Genomic DNA, 17,954 nt, shown 5'->3' with positions numbered 1-17,954 from the left:
GATAGATGCGCATGGTAATTTGTTGTATGGCTACTTCGCATCACGGCCAGAAAAGGGGAGGAATTTGTTCTGCATTAAAAGCCGTGAACAGTTGATATTTTACATTGAAGTAAACCAGTGGTTCCCAACCAGGAGTACTAGGACCTTTGGGGGTACTTGGCCTATCCATAGGGGTACTTGAGAAAACTGGTGAGACCATAGGCTTACTGGTAAAATGCACATGAGGGGGTACTTCAGGGGTAATCTGGGGAGAGCAAAATTCAGTTGGTGGTACAGTGATTGAAAAAGGTTGGGAACCACTGAAGTAGGCCATGTAAGGCCTTTGATACTGTGATTTATTTCTTAACAATACTTCAGAATTCGCTGGTAGTCCTGCAGAATTGCTGTGCGATAGGAGCGCCTATACCAAGGCAGGACACAGAAACCCAATAATCAATTGATAAACTAAATATTGAACAATTAGTATTTTACATAGAGGTGTGGGCTGTAGCATTTAGTCTAGTTTTAAATTGTTTTGAATATACAATCAATCTTGCAGAATGCGCAAACAGACACTAAGCAGCATTGGTGTTTAGTTTGAAAAAGTCACCAGTAGCAATGCGTGGGTAAAATCATTGGGGAAGCCAAGCTAGAAAATGTAGCCATGTAACAACTTACAGTGCCTTTGGAAAGTATTCAGACCCCTTGACTTTTTCCACATTTTGTTACGTTACACCCTTATTCTAAAATTGATTACAAGATTTTTTACTCATCAATCTTTCCGAAGGCACTGAATGTATTGTCATAATTGCGTTGTTTGCTCTATAACCTGTTAGTTCATATGCCTTGCTGATATATAGGCTAAGGCCGAGAAAATAAGAAGACACAGCGGCAGAATAAATTCAACCACACAAAAACCGGAGAGCAACCCCTGTCCTGTGAAGTCCACAAAGCATATTGCATGTAACAAACAGTTACATGACCTACTGTATGGTCAAGCAAGTTAATGTTTCTGACATCTTCCGACTACTAAACAACTATTAATTTAGAGTTATCGCAAGTTGCAAAAAAAACAGGAGCTGCCTCCACTATTCCAGCAGCATTTCAACTTCAACATTTCAACATCATCAAATGTGTGTGCATTTGCGTAGAAAAAACATGTTGACTCACCCTACTTGCAAAGAAACGCCAAGGCCATCCTCCACTCTTTCATTTTGAAAGAAACGGTCTATGACTCTGTCATGCAGAACAGGCTTTTATTTTTGTTATCCTAGGCTACCTGGCTAAAATGCTTGCTCTCTAGCCAAACTTCCTTTCATGGGCAACGTTAAGCTAGTTAACATTAGCTTTCTACATCTAGATACATCTAGATCTAACTTCTATACTCTCAGGCCAATGTATGAATTTATGGTTGGATCAGAATCGTGGTTATAATCATTGGCCAGTACAGAAGAATTAAGTAAAACCACAAGTCCAGATCCCTATCTCCATGCATGGCTAATTTAGGAAAGGGACCATTTTTGGTAGCTAGCTAGCCACCGGAGGACAATAACACAATAAGATGCAACAATTCAAGTTGTTTCTGTCAATGACGTTTGCTCTCAATTTTATTGGAGTGAAACCAAATCCAAACTGGCTTCCCTTGACCCTTTTTTGAGGGGCGCGACAGGACCATTCACAGTTGAGCTCACTCAGTTTAGCTCAACACTGATTGGCTATTATTTTATACTTTTTTTATCAAGGGAGGCCAACTTCTCGCTGGCTTCCCTTGCATTCAATGCTATGGCGGCAACAATGTCATACTCTTTTTGACCAGACAGCATTAGATAGATGGCCTACACATACAGAGACAGAGGGGCGCTGTTTTGCTTGCTTGGATGCTCTCTCCGGTGAGATACATTCAGCCTCTTGCGAATTAAAGGAAAATAATTAACACTGAGAGACGAAATATCAATTATTTTATACATTTTTTATTTTGGGGGGGGGGGCCTGGCTTCCCTTCGCATCCATGAATACACACCACTGAAAGTGACTGCAAAGTATCAAAACATTCTGCCCACACCTCTACAGAAATGTGATGAAAATTGTTATTGCTCTTTCTTATAGAAACTGCATTCCATGGCCTTAATTTCAATAGTTTCAAATAATACAGCAAATTAAGGGCTTTATTGTAACCATAAAAGGTGAATGGTTTACCAGGTGGAGTTTTAATGCTTGTTCACACGTGCACAGTTTTACGGGAAACATGCGTATCTATGGCATGCGCCAAGTTTATAAATCAAAATATTTTTGTATATGCTCAAAATTTTCCGAAATGGCGAAAGCAGAAATTTTGGGTGAAATTTATGAAACCATTATAAATGAGGCCCCTATTGATCTCATGTTGTTACCGTGTCAAACGAGTCTAATACCAGACAGCTGCTTCAAGTTCTCAGCTCCTGCCCTCAATTAAATATTGACCTATCAGGAACATAAACAAATGCAAATCTTATAATTCATCTAAAATACTAGTAGGAATGTAGGATTATATTTCCTACTAAGATTTAATCTTAAATGAAATATAATTAGTATATAGTTTGTGTCATTTAACTTTTTTAGCCATTTGCAATTTCAATGTTCTCGATATTTCATTGGGGGTGGGAGTAGAGAACTAAATGGATAATGGAAACACTTCAACCACGACATTTAAAACGTTTGCATGAAAAAGTAGATGGGACAATTGCCTGCTACGATGCGATTCCATTAATCTGTCTTGTGCCGGTAAAAACTGCTGGGCGAGAAAAAAAACACTGTGGTTGAAGTGTTTCCATGATCAATTTAGGCAAAACGTACATTAGTAAGTTGGCCACAGCCTGTATGCCCTCCCACCTATCTGTTTCATGTCTCAGGTCGCATGCAAAAGCCAGCATGGATGGAATGCAAGAATTGACAAATATTTGCCATATTCTAGTAATTCTGATGTGCCAATTTATCGCCACGGTCCATGCTATCGTCCTTAGAGGTCAGTGTGAGAATCAAGCCTTTCACCAGATTATGCAAACCCTTGGCAACGGCAGCGCGTTAGGCAGTTCCGGGATGTGGTTGTCCAGGGGCATTTCACAGAGAGCCTTTGGCTTCAACATTTTAGAATGTCCCCACCAACATTTAAGCATTTGTCTGAGAGCATAGGACCATTTATTGGACCGATATTGCCTAGCCCTTGTGCTCCTGTACCCACCAGTAAGTGCATTGCCATTGCACGGTACAAGCTGCCACGTGCCAAATATCGGGTGATTGTAGAGTTGTTTGGAGTCAGCAAGACTGTCTGTACAGCCATCAAAAGGAGGATGAGGAGCCATATCAAGCTGCCTGGAGTTGTAGAGGCGCTGGAGATAACACGTCGCAACTACCTGACACATGGTGTGCCACAGGTCTACAGAGCACTGGACGGGACTCATATCCCAATTCTACCCCCATTAGAGGGATACCAGGATTTGGTTAACAGAAAGGGCTGGTCATCCATCATCCTACATGTGGTTGTGGATAACAAATACCTAATCAGGGTTGTTGTCTTGGCCACATCCAACCTGTACAAATACCCTCAGACGTGAACCCAGGCTGAGGTTGATGTAGAAGGAGTGCAAGTACCTCTCCTGATCGCTTCAGCCGGCTCGTCTGGTTTCCATGCCTCAGCTGGCTCATCCGGCTCCCACGCCTCGGCCGGCCCATCAGGCTCGCCCAGGTGGGACGCTGGGTGACACCCCTAGAGGGGGGTACTGTCACGCCTGCTCATGCTCCCCCTCTCTGGCGCTCGAGGGCGCCAGGCGGCCCATCATTACGCACACTTGTCACCATCATTACACGCATCTGCTCAATATTAGACTCACCTGGACTCCATTACTTTGTTGATTGCCCATCTATAGCTGTCTGCTCCTCAGTTTGTTCCCCGTGTCATCATTGATGTAGTTATGTTTTCTCCTGTCCAGATGCTGTCCTTGTTTGTTTCTTGTCTGTTATCCATTAAATGTTCACTCGCTGTAATTGCTTCTCATCTCCCAGCGTCTGTCCTTACGCTATTGACGCACCCATGTGTCAATCTAAGTAACATAATAAAAAAATCCTATAAAAATCCATCAGTTTAAGCTAGCTATTTCAGGCTGCTTCTCAATTCCCCGCATCCGCCTATGTCGGCCTTTCTCATCTGGTGGTGGAAGGTGGCCGAGCTACAGCAGTATTTGTCAGACAATGAGATCCCGAAAATCGTTCTTGTCACAAAAATGTCTGTAGTGTCCGAACGGTTTAAGTTCTGCCAATTGGGCTGAACATGGTTGAGGACAAAACTCAAATTTTTCCTCAATGAAACCCTTTCCTTGTTGTCTCACTACTGCACCTGTATAATCTTTATAACAGGAACCATCTACAAAGTAGTTCTCCACATCACGTCCCTCTCTGTCTATCAATGATATAGATTCAAGATCTGTACGCAATTTGGTAAACGTTAGAGATTCTGCAACACAATCATGTGCTTTCCCTTCAAATTCCAATGGAACTCTTTGAGCTGGATTTACTGTAGTACATATTTTAACCTACAAACTCTATGGAAAGGGTGTTCTCCATTTTGCTCTTTGACCCCCACAAGTGTCACGGGACTGGTCTGGAGGTAACACAAATGGAAGTCTGGAGGTGTTTTGTGCCCAAAAAAATAATGGGTTAATAAATATGTGTCCAAAAAATATATATATTTCCTGAGCTTTCTTATATCTTCTAGATATAAGACAGACACTTCAAAACCTTAATCTTTATGATGCATTTTTTGCAATTTATGAATGTGTTATTCTATGCGTTTCTATGGGCTATAGTACCTGAAGGGGTATTATAGCCCAATAGCTAAATGATCCATTGTATGACCATCTTAAAACAATTCCATATTTAAGCTTAGTACCCCTCCCCCCTTAAAGGGTTTAAGGAAGTAGACATTTACATTTAAGTCATTTAGCAGACGCTCTTGTCCAGAACGACGTACAGTCGGTGCGGTAAGACAATCACATCGAAGTCATTGTAAGTATAAAAAAAGCAGCTATTACCGAAATCAGTACGAGTAAGAAAGCCAAGAATAGCACAGCAATTGTTGTTCATATTTTTGTTGTTCAAAAATCTATTTGATGAATCTGTCTGTCTTCCCGAACCCTTATTCAATTCATTCCAATGAATTGATTAACAATGCTACTTGACCTCACATTTGTGCGGTGTTGAAATGCCAGAAAGGATTTTGATAACGTCACACCTTCAGTTAAGCATAGCTAGCTTAATGCTGCACAGACAGACACTGTCAGTGAAAGTAAACACCAGTGGACTTGAGATTCTCCTCCTCTCTGCCTCCTCTCAGAAGGGGGTTGATGTGGCTGCGCCCCCCTACTGGGCTTCTCCTCCCCCAGTCCCCCTCACCTCCTCCCGTGTTAAGTTTGCAAAGTCCAATTTTCAGCTAATATTAGGGTCATGACAGACAGCGCAAAGGGCTTGGTTGGACATAATGGCAACAGAATAGTAAATATCAGGAGAGCTAAAATGGGCGGGGTGGAGGTTAGGGACATTTCCACGGAGCAGAGGGGCGCAGTGCGGTGGAATAGATTTTCCATTCGAGTGTGTCACATTAGATTTTCAGAGGTTGCCGGGTGGCAGGTACATGTAATTAGTAACACTTTAGCGTTGTAATGAAGCTTTTTATTTAGCCGCAACGTCGGCTCATGAATGCATAAGGAGCTGCTTCCAGCTGTGCCCGCTAACCCGTGGTGGGGGGGTGGAGGGAGGGCCACGGGGGGCCGGGCTGAGGCAAAGCGATCTCTCTCTCTCGCTCTCTCTCGCTCTCTCTCGCTCTCTCTTCCTTTCTGTCTCTGCAGCTCTCCATTGTACCTGTGGCCCCACAGTGAAAGGGGAGCGCAGCTGTAAGGAAGCCAAGCCTGCGGCATGGCCGCTTTCCCCACAAGCCACTGCTTCAGAGGGCCTCACTGTTAATTTCCTTCTCATCTCGGGTGTGAAATCGCCAGCGGTGTGGCACTGACCTCTGGTATTATGGGGTCAAGTGCTGAGATCTGATGTACGTCTGTCTCTCAGGTCCCGGAATCTGACAGACAACATATATTGAGGAGGAAGGAGCAGGGACCTGTAGGTGCATGTGTGGTGTCAACCACAGCTAAGGGATGGGTATGTCACTTTATCATGTCATAACATGTGATAATACCTGCCTCATCAGTGGAGAAGCAATAGCAAACATTTTAGTTATACGGTTAAATGAAATTGTCATTTGAACAAACAGCAGTATGCATCACCCAGAGCCCCCCACGGCTCCTCTACCCGCCAAGAAATTAAACGCCTCTCCTTGAAATTAAACGCCTTTCCTTTCATATAGCTCCCAATTTATTCTGACTCTCAATCTGAAACGCGCAAGTTAACATCTTTTCTTCTCAGGCAGATTTATAATCAGGTATAAACAACTACTTTGGTGTGGATTGAGAGAAGAGGCAAGAGAGTAGGGGAAGGGGGGGGGTGAGAAGAGAAGCATCTGAGCAGATAACCATTAGATATGATTCCCACGATAAGAAGTCATCATTTGGCTCTAAGAGATAACTGCAGGGGGTGCCAGGCTCAACCGCTGCAATTTACTGTTTGTTTTTTCTCTCCCCTTTTTCAAATTGTTATCTCATCTGTTGAAGGGGGTTTTCATCTTAGATGATTTTCTTCTCTCTTTTTTTTGTATCATCCCCAGAAGGTGAGATCACAAGCTTGCAGAAGGCAGAGACGGGCATGTTCTAAAACGATGGACAAAATACAAATATTTGAAAATGTATTTCATGGTAATTATGTCAAGTTTCATGGCCCCGGCACAGTACTGAGGCACAGCCTGGATGCCTTAATTTGTATAGAAATTGTAATCATTTGTTCATTTCAAGGTGAAAATTACATTTTTTTATTTAAATTGTATCCTGCGTGATAGGCTATTATCTAGAAAAATTGTCTCTGTGTATTAGTCTATGCACAGGCTTCACGCCTGTTAGGAGCTCCCTTCTTTTAAAAAAGGGTTTATGTACGTATTCCCTGACTAAATATGTGGTGGGGTTTCTTCTTTATTTGGGTTTGCCACTGTCTCAACTCATTTTCATGCTCTGCATTAATATGAATTAGTCTGAAAACTCAACTGATCTTTACTTATGTAAATAAATACAAGACCTCTGCATTTTTATCTTATCTCATATTTTTACTTTTCTGCATTCAACAACTTAAGGCTCTTTTAAGTTAAAAGCCCAAGGGCGTTCTTTCTTTGCCTCCTTTTTTTCCTTGGTGAGATGGCGGGCGATGAGGGTGGTGGTATTGACACTTTGTCTGGCGTTGAAAGGGAGAGTTTACAGATGGGGCTAAAGACTTTTGGTTCAAATGTGTCGACTGGGCTCTTTTCGTCAATGAGGCTGATTGAGTGTCTTCGGAGAGCAGTGGGGTTAGTAAAGACCTCCAGTTTCCTCCCAGCTTAATACTGAGAGTGATGCTGGAGTGTGGGGATTAGAGAGTGGGGTTCTAGGAGAGGGCAGGGAGGGGGTAAGGGGGAGAGGGTAGGGTGCATAACACCAGAGGTTGATATTGAGGACTGTAATCGTACATTCAGGGGATTGGTGATATAGGCCTAGCACATGAAAGATGGAGGTTTTAAGAGGAACTTGAAATGAAAGAAGGGTGGGTGGAAGGGTGGGGGGGGCTAGTTCTGAAAATGTTGCCTCGTACCCTTTTGTAGTCAGCTAGAATCAAATCTGTCACCGAAATAAAAGGCGGCCCAGGAATGACAGTGTTAGTTAAAAAGGATACATTCTTCTCCCCAACAATCTCTCCCGACTTAAGCGCACTACTTACCATTCCAGGTTATTAGCCAATCATGACGATCTGTCTCCGTAAGCTGATTGTGGGAATGTCGGAATCCAGTGGAATCCCCTCAGCGCCCATCTGAGAGCCGCGGCTCAGGTACCTAATGTATCCTGGAATAATTATAGGATTTAGGGAGATGTTAGGCTTTGTAAGTGCTTTCAATGTGACATTTTCAAGTGTTTGACACAGCAGACTCAGAACGACACAATACCCCAGGGGGCTGGTGGGAGTAGGGAGCAGAGGAGAGAGGGAAGGAGAGGAAAGGCCAGGGGGCGGGAGAGCGGCCCTCGAAACTTCTTCAAACATGTTTTAATCATTCCATACCTCCTAGCGGTTTTCCTTCTGTCGTAATGATAACGTTGAACTGACCCAAAATACTCATTACTGAGAAAGTGTGGGACCTTGTACTCTCGGCTGCCAGGTTAATTGCTTTAATAGATTACTCCCTTGCCAAGTGTTTTCAATATATTATCTCGGTATAATTAGAATTCAAAGCGCCAATATTTTTTTGTCTTCTCAGACCAGAACTCCAATACAATACATGCAGTAATTAATCATAATAAATAAATAAAAATCTTTACTATACAGTGCCATTTGTACATGGAATATAGCATGTCATGTAACATTTAAATATTTTTTCTACATTTGATGGGCGGCCCTGTTGAGACTCCTCCAATGTTTTCCCCAATAATGGGCGCGTGTGTGGTCATCACGCTTTCGTGACGTTTCATTGAAGAACCTAGATTTGCTGACTGTATCAATTTATCAACGAAACTGCAACAAATGTTCCCTGGGGGCTATAAAGTAAACTGTGGTGACTTGGTCCAGTTTGGCATTATGGGCATGTCTTCATTAAATAGAATGCATTGAGGGGCTGGTTAAATCAGCCTACCCAGCGGTGGGGTGAACCATTCAAGGTCCTGGATGCAGCCTGGCTGCTCTGAGGGCCAACTCTAACCCATTACTAGTCACGAGGAACAGTAGTGTGTTAGGATAGAAGGGCTAGGTCACAGAGAGTAGAGAACCAGTGAGCTGAGCCCCCCTGGTGCAAAGCCCTCACTCCATAGCCAGGTTTTAGATTATTGACTGGATTTGAATATTTTAGCCAGGGGTTCTCCTCAAGGTGGATGGGAACCGATGTAATGGGCGGTTACATGCTCCTCTTTCCCAAGTGTCAGTCATATACAGTACCTCACTTTAATAAATCAGAAGATACAAAGTAACTGTAACTTTAATTTCCCAAGCAGCTACAACAGAAGTTACTGCAAACACATTTAGCCTAGAATTTGCACAGAAAACACACCTCATTTACCAAAACAAGTACAGACCATGGGTAGCAAGGTTGACCAGAAATGAAAGTGACAGAGTGCGCTTTTAAGTGTGATCACTTTTAATATTTTCAGTACAGAAATTAAGAAGAGACATTCAATACAAACAAACACACACAAAACACCACACACATAGACACTATAGACGCTATACTGTACTGTACCTGTGTGGCTCAATTGGTTGAGCATGGTGCTTGCAACGCCAGGGTTGTGGATTTGATTCCCATAGGGGACCAGTATGAGAAAATGTATGAACTCACTGCTGTAAGTTTCTCTGGATAATATCATCTGCTAAATTAATAAATGTACCCAAGACATTCTGCCCAGAAATATCCTCTGTGGTCAGGGGCAGTATCCACAAAGCATCTCAGAAAAGGTCCTTGGAATCCTGTTCTAAGACATTAAAAAAACTCCCAGCTCAGAGTGGGTTTTAGGATTATGTTAAGACACTGCTCAGACAGGAGTAAAATCAATTCATAAAATGTTATCTCAGCTGGTAATCACAACAGTTTGAGGTACCTCAAAGGAAAGATAGTGATGATGCTCATTGACATTGTTGCATATGCCCACATAAAAAATACTACAGTTTACTATAGAATGCTACAGTACTTACTATAGAATTCTGTAGTATACTGTAAAATACTATTCTACACATTGTAGTATCCCTCGATCATGTATAGTGCTTTGTATAGAATTTTGAACTGTACTGTAGAATACTATAGTAAATACTACAGGATTATCCACACACAAAAAAACACTAGTAAATACTACAGAAATGTCTGCAAAAGCACTACAGTCCAAAGAAACTCTAGTAAATACCACATTATTTAATTTGCATATATCCTGCCAATCCCCCTCCCCCATATCCCAATTTGTGCCACCGTTAAGTGAGAAACCTACATGCCAAGTATAGACAATATATTGTGTTCCCTATGGTTTTAGGAAAGAGCAAAAGTGCTAAACTGTTCGGAACCCAGTTCTACCTACAGGATATGGAACATTTGCTCTTTTAGTATTTATCCAGTAGGTATCCTCAAGGAGAATGCACCCCACCTCTATATCAAAGATAATAATACAAAAATGTCCCCAAAAACACTACAGTAAATACTACAGTATACTATAGTTTGCAAAAACACTACAGTTATTGCTATGCTATATTCTACTATTTTTCTTACTACAGTATTTATACTATAGTCAAGTGTAAATACTACAGAATTCGCTGTAGTGTTTTTGCGGACTGAAGACTGCAAAAACACTTCAGTGAATACTACAGTAAAGTCCTCCAAAAACACTACAGTGAACACTATAGTATTCCTACCATAGTATACACTATATTATTTTTCCATGTGGGTGATGGGGAATAACCAATTATGATGAGTCATCGCCAGCTGTGGACTCTATAGCAAGCTTTAGACAACCATCAAAAGTAGCAATGGTAAAATGTTTGATATAATTTTCGCCTGATACGACCAATTTGTTGGTATGCTTAACCTTTTTTTTTAACAAATTCTGATAGTTGTTAAAAGCGGATTTTTTATAATATTACCGTTATATTACACTCGTCACTCTCGTCACTTCAGTTTAACAACTCTAAATTGCTTTGGCACAGTAGGCATCAAGTCACAACCTATTTTTTAACACTGTGATATTGTGCTCCAAAAGGATAACTTGAAATAACATGACGTGTGTTAAATAAATAATCAAAAGAAACATATGTGATTATTGATTAGCCTAGCTAGTGGTTATAAGTATTTAGGCATATCGTGTGAAATAGGCCACGCGTGAAATGATTGTCACAAGTGAAAAACATTATTTTAACAACTCCAAAGCAATTGCATGTGGCGCAAAACACACTGCCTTTTTCTATTATCAAGACACCTCCTGGTAACTCTCTACTGGTTTGGACAGCTCATGAGGTCTCCTAAATATCTGTTGACTAGGTGGGACTCATAACTAAAGAGGCTCATGCATAGGTTTTATTTTTACCCATAACAGTAGGAGTAAAATGCTTCCATTCTCAGCCCCAATTTTCTACTCTAAGATGCTTTGTCTATATGGGCCCAGGTCTGAACATTTGATTTGATTTGATTTATTAGGAACCCCATTAGCCGACGCCAAAGGCGACAGCTAGTCTTACTGGGGACCGACACATAACGAGGGCCCCAATGCCCCGAGGGCCTAACATCCCCATACTGCCTCCTCTGTGAGGTCACGAAGAAAGTCCCCGCTGTAGTGATGCCCCTGGTAACACTGGCTCATTCAACTCTGGATTGTACAAACGGGGATTCTTGGGATCTTAAATCACTGATCACTGTTACTTTATAGATGTACTTGACATCAAAGCTTTCTGGAATGTAGTAGAAAGGGGATATTATGATCGGGTATTTTGTCCTATGAGCTAATATGAATTTCTGAATGTAAAACGCCTGCATTAAATTGCGATTCTATTCTGCCTATTATGTTTAAAGATTTGATTATAATGGGGAAAATAACAGTATATTTGAGAAGCAGAGGTCAACACTATTCGATCACATTAAACCAGAACCAGATCCCGTATGAAATATACAGCAGTACTTATACAAATGTATAGTACTTAGGTACTGTATAAAGTACTAAATAAGTATAAAGGACACTGAAATAAAAGAGTCGACCAAGCAGTGGTCTTGGTCCAGTTTTAGAGCTTTAATTGATAACAGTTACGCCAGTGTTACAGTCAACACACCAACAGGCTGAGGGTAGTAAATGCCAATACAAGTTTCCCACTACTCTAATACTTCATACAGTAGAATAAATTATGCCATGGTAATATACACACATGCTGAACAGAAATAGAATAAAGCAAGAGTAAAAAAAACTACAGGTAGGCGGGAAGCGGGGGCACTGGTGTAGAGGGGGAGGTCAGGAACGTGTATTTCTTTCTCTGTTTCTTTTCGTAGAAAATACACAAATTGGAAGGGTTGTGGTGAGCACTGATTGGCACAGCAGCCGTAAAGTCTGTGTGGGTTTCCTGAAAATACTGATTGGACTGGTTTGGATGAGAGGGTGTGATACTTCAAGGATTTTGTCAATGATCTACTTCCCAGAAGTCAGATGAACTCATGGATACCATTTTTATGTCTCTGTGTGCTGTTTGAAGGAAGTTGCTAAATTGCTCTAGTGCAATTGCTAAGTAGCGTTAGTGCAATGGCTGGAAGTCATGCTAGCAGATACCCATAGACTCCCAGTCATTGTGCTAACGATAGTTAGCAATGGTTCACAATACTACCTCTAACTTCCTTCATATTGGACACAGAAACATAAAAAAAGGTATCCACAATTTCATCTGACTCTGGGGAAGTAAACAAAGGGCCTCATTGCCAAAATCTCGAAGTATCCCTTTAAGGTCCTGGAAAGTCATTCAGGTATGTGTGTGTCCAAAATGAGCATATGGGGCCATGTTACCCCACAGCAAGTTCAAGGGTCAGTGTCCGCGCCTCATGTTATGCCCCAGGAAGAGATAGGTAAGTGGGGGAACGTAAGATGTTGTCTGTGAGGTTTGACAGGAACAATCCATTGATCCCAACAGGAGGGGAAAGTCTGAAAAAATGGGGGAAGAATCAACTTCCAATAGGAATGTAAATGTGAATAATGACTTTTTTTCTCTCAGGTCTGAGTTCCAATTCAATATTCCTGCTCTGATACACTTTTTCATGTGAAAATGTTTCAGCTGTTCTCTTGATCAGTGGATATTGGATAACATCCATATTTTCCAGTTACAAAAATTGGTGAATTGAGTGGTATTGTTCATTTTCATCAATCATTTTTAAGAGCAAAAGCTAAAATACAATCTGTATTTTTTTTTTTTTTTTTTTACATCAATACAACATAGTAAAAGGAGCAAATGAAACAAACAAATATTCAGGAATGTAACACAAATATACATTGTAAGACTTCAAGAGATGCAGCATTCACTCAACCATCAATGTCTTCTCAGCCATCATCCTCATCAACCTCATAATCATCATTGATATGTTTTAGTACAAAACAGGTTTTCATATAAACAACCCATACACAATCAGATTTTGAATGTAATATTCACTGTTTTTTTTACTTAACCAGAATACGGTTGGTTCCAATATGCTCAGATTCTACAGCTTTAATATTTACGTTTTATTTTACATCTGTTATGTATTGGGGGGCTATTTCATATTATATCAGACTGATGTGAATACTATACCTTTTAAGAGCTTAGAGTCATTTTCTGGGATGCATAATGTGAGATACAGATAATAAAACAGTTTGTATGGCACAAATATTCAATACAAATTGTCATATCTTGGAATGGTTTTCAACAAAATAATGTAGAATAAAAAATACAATGAAATTCCATAGTTCAAGTACTTTGTGATTTTGGAATGCTGCACCACTCTTGTTTTAGAGAGAAATAATGCAAATATATTGGTCATAATTTTGTAAGACACACATACATTAAGTATGACACACTAAAACCGCCACTACCCATGAAAAGACCTCCAAACAACCTCGGAATGGTAATGGCAAGTAATGATTGACCTAGCGTTAGCTAAACACATGGATGTCCTTGAACATTGAACATTTTCTTCCCCTCAAAACAATCCTCTGGTCCCTGTAGCCAATCAATGCCTGGGGGAGGCTGGGTGAAGCGGACCTCTGGAATTAGGAGTTTCCCATTGGCCGTTCATTCCTAGATGATTCTGAGGAGCTCAACGTCCCACAGAGTAGCCTTTAAGTTCCTTTAGAAATGTCGGGCACGAGATTAGAGTGGGAAGGTCAAAATCCATGACATGAGAGACTTCAGTAGCAAGCTGCTATCAGACCTTCTCAACCTTCTCCCTCTCTTTCTCCCCCCTCCCTTCTTTCTCAGTAAGCCCCTCCTCTCTCTCTTTCTCCCCCCTCCATTCTTTCTCTGTAAGCTCCTCTAAATCATCTGTTCAAATAATACCAGCAAACGCCAATGAAATCTTTGACAAAATGGAAAGTAAACAACATTGTAACAATAATTATAATTTTGAACAGCAATAGGAACAGCCACAGTTATAATGACAAATAGAATTATAACACCAGTAGCTAAGTACCGTAACAAATGACATGGTCCAAAAACTTGGGAATGAAAGATAAGCTACACTTGTTCGGCCTGCATGTGCTAACTTTTGGTAGCGTAGGTCGGGCAGGCCATTTAAATATGGGCCCAAGACAGTAGGAGCTCATTCCCCTCTTGCTCTCCATAGCCCTGTAAGGGTCTCTTGGTTGAGGATGAGAGGAGGAATTGTGAAATGGTTGAACAGTGGAAAGAGACTGTAGCTACAGCTCCCTGCTCCTCCTCCTGGAATGGCTGCTTCAATTTCAGTCAATTTCTCTCTTCGAGACTACAAGTGCTTTCATCTTCTGTCTTGTCTCTCTCCCACAAACACACACAAAAACAGAAACACGTCTGCACACACACACACACACACACACACACACACACACACTTCTGGCTCTCCCGTTGGTGATGGAGGTGACGGTGAGAGAGATAGGGGTGAGGGAGAGGCGCCGGTGGCAGGTCAAGGGGCTAGTGTGGGGGAGATGGGGGACTGTAGAGTGCCACCAATCTAGTAGGCCTGTCCCGTTTCCACCTGGAGTAGTCCCAGAACAGCTGAGTGGTCTCCCAGCTTCATCCTCCGCTGGCTGGACAGGCTCACGTTCTTCGCCAGGTAGTCCACAGCAGCTGCAGATGGAAGCACAGGACAAATACACACATACTTAGCCTAAGTTGTATTTTATAGAGATTTTTACAAAAACATTTGGCACATGTACCATATTTAGCAGCAACCTGGGGCTTCCTTTGGTTCCCCGCCTGCAAATGGTTTCTCTATAGTCACTACCCATTTGTGTGTACATGCGTGTGTACGCGTGTGTTACAGAGACAAACATTTGTGTGTGTGTGTGCATGTGTGTCCCCCATTCAAAACACACATCCTGTTCAACACGGCCACGGTGTGACTAACTAACTAACCCAGCCCCCAGGGTTCGGCCAGTCATCCAACCAGGCAGGGCTGTGACTGGACGGATCTCCGCTCTCCTGAATTGACTGACCGATTACTAGAATAGAACTTTATCAGGAACACGTGTATACTCTCACCTGCAGGCAGACACTGGGTCATGGGGTCAAACCCCAACTACCTACATTCCCCCATGACAACCCAGGGGCTGGGTATTGATCTAGCTCACACCTCACACTGTTTCAATTTCCCCACACAAGCTAAAAAGACATTAGGAGAGGCTGATTGGTTGGGGCAGAGGTGTAGCCAATGGGCCGCAGGGCTGGGTGTCAGGGGGGACAAACAGAGGACAGGAGAACTAGGAAGGAACAAGGGGCAAGACTAAGGAAGCCCTCCATTTAACCCTCCATCCTAGTGATGGGCCACGTAGGGAACAATGTTATGGAACGTGCAGGTAGAAATAGATTGTGTGTAGCTCCGTCTGTCTGTCTTTTCTGTGTGCACGTCTGCATTGATGTCTGCGTCTCTATCTGTCTGTCTACTATGTGCGTGCCTCAATTGGCTCTTTTGAGATTGTGTCCAATTCAAATGACTGATATTAGGAGAAAATGTGTCATCGCCGAACAAAGGAGCCAACCGGAGGCCAGCTTATACAACCTTAGACATGGCACAGACAGGCTGCTGAAGGTGGATATTAGCATGCTGGCATTAGGGCTTATTGGCCCATCTTCCCTTCTTTTTTATAAACATGTCTAGTCTGTCGCTCTTTCTGATGCTCCTCCCCGCTGCAGGTGATTTGAACTCCTTCTTTTGTCGAAAGAGGAGGAAGTGGAGAGGGTGTGACAGGAGAGGGGCACAGTATGTGTGTGTGTCTGTGTGCGCTTGTGTGCGCTTGTGTGCATCTTACTGTAGACCGTGCCAGACTGCTGTCAGGGGTGCTGACGGGGCTGACGGTAAGTAGAGAAAGGAAGCTGTCAGGGGTAGAGGTGTAACGGTAGGAGAGGCACACCTGTGGGCGGGGAGGACGTCCGCCGACCTGTCCGTCACCCTGACGGCTGGGGAGGGAATGTGTGTGCGTGCGTGTGTGTGTGTGTGTGGTGTGTGCGTGTGCGCGCACGTGTGTTTGTGTATCTATATGTGTATGTGTGTGTGTGTGGGGCGGGGGGAGACCTGCAGTGCCGTGAACAAGTATTTGCACCCTTCCTGATTTTCTCTATTTTTGTTATCAGATCTTCAACCAAAACCTAATATTAGATAAAAGGAACCAGAGTTTACAAACAACACTAAAATGGTATACTTATTTTATTTATTTAATTACCAAAGTTATGCAATATCCAATTCCCTGTGTGAAAAAGTAATTATGCCTGGCGAAAACCAAGCACTGCATTCCACAGTAAGAACCTCATACCAGCGGTCAAGCATGGTGGTGGTAGTGTGATGTTTTGGGGATGCTTTGCTGCCTCAGGACCTGGACAACTTGCTTTAATAGAAGGAACCATGAATTCTGCTCTGTATCAGAGAATTCTACAGGACAATGTCAGGCCATCCATCTGTGAGCTGAAGCTGAAGCGCAGCTGGGTCATGCAGCAAGACAATGATCCAAAACACACAATCAAATCTACAGCGACATGAGAGACTGATCAACAACTACAGGAAGCGTTTGGTTGCAGTCATTGCAGCTAAAGGTGACACAACCAGTTATTGAGTGTAAGGGGGCAATTACTTTTTCACATAAGGGAAATGGATGTTGCATAACTTTGTTAATTAAATAAATAAAACAAGTATACCATGTTTGTGTTATTTGTAAACTCTGGTTCCCTTTATCTGATAACAAAAATAGAGAATATCAGAAAGGGGGTAAATACTTGTTCACCCTCGAAGGGAAGCTCTTTTCTCCTGTCACCCAGTCTATACATCTTAAATAAAACCCAATCAAACACACACACACTCCAAACCTCTTCCATTAGATGGGTGTGTACCCACGGAGGCGTACACAAACAAACACACACACACACGTATTGCATTACTCATCTCATATCTATATACTGTATTCTATACCATCTATTGCATCTTGCCCATGCCGCTCGGTCATCGCTCATCCATATATTTATATGTATATATTCTTATTCCATCCCTTTACTTAGATTTGTGTGTATTAGGTAGTTGTTGTGGAATTGTTAGATTACTTGTTAGATATTACTGCACTGTCAGAACTAGAAGCACAACATTTCGCTACACTCGCAATAACATCTGCTAACCATGTGCATGTGACCAATACAATTTGATTTAATTTGATACACACCTAGCCATTTTAATGGCACAAGACTAAAGCTGTCAGGCACTTCATGTCTTGCGCTACAACAGAAGAGGTGACGGTGTCTCTCAAACGACACGTATCCTACAGCCCTGCATGTCGCTACCCCTAGTAACCCACTACTCACTCTGTCCGTATTGGCTGTACTGGTAGCCGGCGGTAACAGGGTCCACACTGTAGCTGGTGGTGCTGTAGGTGGGAGGGCAGTAGGACTGGGAGGATGCCATGCTGTCCACCGTCTTGATGGACTGGTCTGAGGAGCGCTGGCTGCAGCTGGCCGAGATGGAGTTGGACGACTCCAGGCTGCCGTGGAGGGGCGAGATGGAGAAGTCATGCTGGGACTGTGAGGGCACGCCGCTGGGGTTACTCAGGATGCTCATCACCTGGGGGGATGAAGGGAAGGGGGGGAGGGAGGAGAGGAGAAGCTCAGTCAGTGTGCTGTGGATC

At 42.5% G+C, this 17,954-nt stretch overlaps 1 protein-coding gene across 1 annotated transcript in view; it reads right to left on the bottom strand.

Annotated features, from left to right (window-relative positions):
* Nucleotides 1-14,803: 14,803 nt before the first annotated feature.
* Nucleotides 14,804-17,954, bottom strand: part of LOC120058952 (paired box protein Pax-7-like) — a 62,428-nt gene continuing 59,277 nt past the window's right edge. Inside the window, exons 8-9 of the mRNA XM_039007702.1 lie at nucleotides 17,635-17,890; nucleotides 14,804-14,919 (exon numbers count right to left, since the gene is read on the bottom strand). Coding sequence (XP_038863630.1) covers nucleotides 14,804-14,919; nucleotides 17,635-17,890 — 372 coding nt within the window. The remainder of the gene's footprint in view (nucleotides 14,920-17,634; nucleotides 17,891-17,954) is intronic.

The sequence above is a fragment of the Salvelinus namaycush genome, chromosome 14, assembly GCF_016432855.1.
Source record: "Salvelinus namaycush isolate Seneca chromosome 14, SaNama_1.0, whole genome shotgun sequence".
NCBI lineage: Eukaryota > Metazoa > Chordata > Actinopteri > Salmoniformes > Salmonidae > Salvelinus > Salvelinus namaycush.
The sequence above is the reverse complement of the archived record's forward strand: the minus strand, read 5'-3'. Positions and strand labels throughout refer to the sequence as shown.